The sequence below is a fragment of the Corapipo altera genome, unplaced genomic scaffold (genome assembly GCF_003945725.1).
Source record: "Corapipo altera isolate COAL_440 unplaced genomic scaffold, ASM394572v1 230, whole genome shotgun sequence".
Lineage (NCBI taxonomy): Eukaryota > Metazoa > Chordata > Aves > Passeriformes > Pipridae > Corapipo > Corapipo altera.
The window spans coordinates 849,791-853,591 of NW_020885002.1; the positions used below are offsets into that span (position 1 = coordinate 849,791).

Below are 3,801 nucleotides of genomic sequence, written 5' to 3' on the forward strand. Positions count from 1 at the left end.
AAACCATCTGTGTGCCAGCAACACATGTGCTTGGAGATAAATGATATGTATATATATGCCATGAAACACCTGTGTCTCACTTGCTGGGTATGAGAATACTCTGGGCTCTGCCATCCACATGAGACCCTCTGAGTGTGCTTAAGGGAAGGATGCAGAATCCCTGTCAAGAAACACAACCTGAGACCTTCAGCCAAAGGATGGGACTTGTCTGTGACTTCTGTGGAGCTGGAGCTGCTGTGGACCTCCAGAGGGCTGGGGGACAGCAGGCTGGAGCGCCTGATCCTACCTCAGGCATGAGCAGCAGCACTCTGGATCTCTAGGGAATTCATGGAGGCAAAAGCCTTGAGTAAGAACAGAGAAGGATAAATGAGCCCAAATTTCAACGTAGAATTTAATTTCTTCAGAAATATTTTTTTGCGCTGCATTTTGCCGCAGATGCCGAGCACCGTCTCTTTACCCAAGAGGGTCTTGATGACATCACATCCTCCCCAAAGTGAGATGCAGCCTCCAAAGTCAAGAGAGAACGACCATCTCAGCAGCACTGCACCGTCTCCAAGGACAGACACCCCCAGCAGAAGATGGATGGGTCTCCTGTCCTTCTCCTCCTGCTCGCTCTGGGACTCTGTGAGTATGGACATGGGGTGGTGCAGCTCCTTTATCAGGAAGGGCATGGGCTCTTCGTCCACCAAATCCAAGAAATTGGGCTAAACAGTTAAAAGGGGGGTGGGGGGTGGGAGTAAACCAAAAAAGCTGACTTTGAGATGTGGTCAGTAATTGCGGAGGGAATGGTGGCATCACCTCAGCCGGCGCAGGGCAGCCAGAGGGGTGGCTGCAGCAGCACGAGCACCAGGAAGGGAGCATGGTCATACAAGTGGTTCTGGAGGGGAGGGAGAAGGGGGGAAAAAGGGGGCTTAGCAGTCAGTGCTTTTAGAGATTCATTTCAGATAATCTGGAGAGGAGTAACGTCCCTGAGTAGGCAGCTGCAAGGGCAACACCCATCTGTAAAGCCCACATGGCTGATTGCTGAGCACCCTCCATGCACGATCCTAGCAAGGATTCCAACAAAACCTTCCAGTCATCCAGACACCATGGTTCTCCCTTTGCATTTGTACTTCCATCCCATGGACAGAGCAGGAGATTTTTCCCAGAGAGACCATTGGCTCTTCCCAAGCAGTTCCAGCAAGGATTTCTCTCCTCCAGGCTGCCCCGGAATCCACGGCCAGATGTATGAGATGAAGATCAGGTTTCGCAACAGCATCACCCAGCTCCAGGTGGGACAGCGGCTGGAACTGGAGTGTCGGACTGACAAGAAGGACAGTGGCATGTTCTGGGTCCACCAGGATAAGAGTGGGACCCTTCACTTCATTGTCTTCATCTCTTCCATATCCAAGATCACCTTCACGGGGAATCAGAGAACATCCACACGCTTTGAGGCCAGCAAAGACAACACTATCTATTGGTTGGTAGTGAAGTCTTTCACACAACAGGATGAGGGGAACTATTTCTGCCTCATGAATATCAACCAAATGCTGTACTTCAGCCCTGGCCAGCCTGCCTTCTTCCCAGGTGAGCAACATCTCCGCCCAACCTTGCTTCGCTCTGCCAAAAAGCCCTCCTACCTGTGCCTTTTTTAAGCAGTCTTCTCTCCCACAAATCCCAAAACATCTTGTGACCAACCCACTGCTCCTGCTGAAGGTTTCCTGCTTGCCATCTCTCCTCGTGGTATTGCTCCTGCCCAAAGGCAAAGATGATTGGGCAGACCCAGCATCATTTCCCCATCCCCACTTCTCCATCCTACACATGGTTCTGAAGACATAACATCAAAGCAAAGTCCAGCACTACCCCTCCTTCCTCACCTCACATAGGTCCCAAAACTCAGGGTGCTTAGGTTGTATGAGGATAGTGGCAGACAGCAATAAATAAGGAGGCTAGAGCTCCTTACTGGCTCCTGGGAGACCCTCCTTGGAGGAGTCCCAATCTAAAATCGGATCTGTGAAGTCTCTATGGAGCTGAATACAGGAGCATCCATACCCTGGCAGGGCTAGGAGAGCAGAAGGGCAGGAGAGAGGTTTTTTTATTGTATTTGCCTACATGCTGAATTCATCTGTTTTCACTCATAGTCACCACCACAGTGGCACCCACCACAACAAGACCCACCACCCAGCATGACATCACCGAAAAGGACCCCTTCGTGGAGACATCAGATCCAGGTATCTGGATGGAGGGAGGGAGGGAGGGAGAGGGGAAAAGCTGGGCTCTGGTCCACTGATACTGAGGGGGATGGTGCAGACATTTTGGGACGGGAAGAGACTGAAAATCCATGGAGCTTTATCAGAGTTGGAAGGATTAAACTCTAGCGTTTCATCCCAGCTAGGAAAGGCTTAGGATAAGGTTAAGAGTATGAGCATGCCTGGGCATGCTGGACTGAGGGGGAGGAAGGGGAGAGCCTTGGGGGCTGGGGCTGGTTTTACTCTCATCAGGAGACACAAGAAAATGTGTGGCTATGTGTCCTCCCTCAAGTGCCCAGGAAAATGCTGGAAGCAGCAGCACTTAAGAACATCCCTGCAGGCCCAGGGGAAGCCCTCTGCCTCACTATTAGCCTCGTGGAACACCAGGCAGAGCCCTTGGCATCTCCCTTGACTCCAGTAGAACTGGCCTTAACACCAACTGTGAGCACCTCATGAACCTTTCCTCTTCTCCATTCCTGCAGAGACCAGCACAGAGAATGAGCTGAATTTCTTCTGTGATCTTCTCATCTGGGTTCCCTTGGCAGGTACCTGCCTCCTGCTCCTCATCGCCCTGGCCATCACCATCACGCTCTGCCAACGTAAGACTCACCACCACCCTCTGTAGATGCTGCTGGGGGATTTTCAGCAACATGCCAAAGTCCCTGGGGACAGCCAACAGAAATAATTCACCTTCAGGGTTCCCAGGCTGATCCTGCTACTACTACTCACCTCACATTTTAATTCATCAAAATATTCAAAATACTTAAGTGCATTACTGTAGGAACATGAGCTGCAGCACCACTCCCTGGCATGGATTTCCTACAGAATAAGCCTGGTTTATCCACTGCTAGTCTCAAAGATATCAGCTGCTGGGGAACATCAGCCCTACCTCACTGCAGTGTTTCTTTACTGAGCTATGACTTGGTAGCTTTGAACTAAAACATTTTCTTACTTGTTTTCTTTCTTATTTTAGGAACCAGAAGACGAAGATGCAGGTGTAAAAGGTTAGTAAGTGACAGGCATTGGTGTTTTTCTCTTAATCTTGGTAACATCTCAGTTTCAAGTGATAGAGCAGGCAGGGGCCCAAAAGCAGCCTAAAAATTCTTCACCTGATGGGAGAGGTCTGTGTAATGACTAAAAGGCAAAACAAAGACAGAAGTTCTCTTCTCCCATGGTTTTGTTTGGGGTTTTTGTTTGCTTTTTTTTATTTTTATGTAATTCAAATCACAGAGCCCTGACACTGCAGTAGACACAAACCAGAAAGACAGGAGGGGCTTGTGGTAGCCCAAAAACTTTGCACGTCACATAATGCTCATAACTAACCACATTCCTGAGCTCCCAATGCACCACTCCAAACTAGAGCTTGAGGGTGACTGTATTTCATTCCTTACCCTCCCCAAACCATTCATTTGATTTCATCACTGAACATTCAGGTGTGCCCATGGATTAGATGCAAGTTATTGCATCCCAAATCCCCCTCTGAACCATTTTGGACCAACATCACCACGGCTTCAAGCCTCCATTTTCCCTACAGGCACTAAGGAACAGCAGCAGGGAGGCTGCTGCAAACTTG

General features: G+C 49.6%; 1 protein-coding gene across 1 annotated transcript in view; it reads left to right on the forward strand.

The window, feature by feature from the left end:
• Window positions 1–435: 435 nt before the first annotated feature.
• Window positions 436–3,801, forward strand: part of LOC113958697 (T-cell surface glycoprotein CD8 alpha chain-like) — a 3,582-nt gene continuing 216 nt past the window's right edge. Inside the window, 6 exon segments of the mRNA XM_027667182.1 lie at window positions 436–564; window positions 567–624; window positions 1,201–1,566; window positions 2,121–2,210; window positions 2,711–2,827; window positions 3,202–3,236. Of these exon segments, the coding sequence (XP_027522983.1) occupies window positions 436–564; window positions 567–624; window positions 1,201–1,566; window positions 2,121–2,210; window positions 2,711–2,827; window positions 3,202–3,236 (795 nt within the window).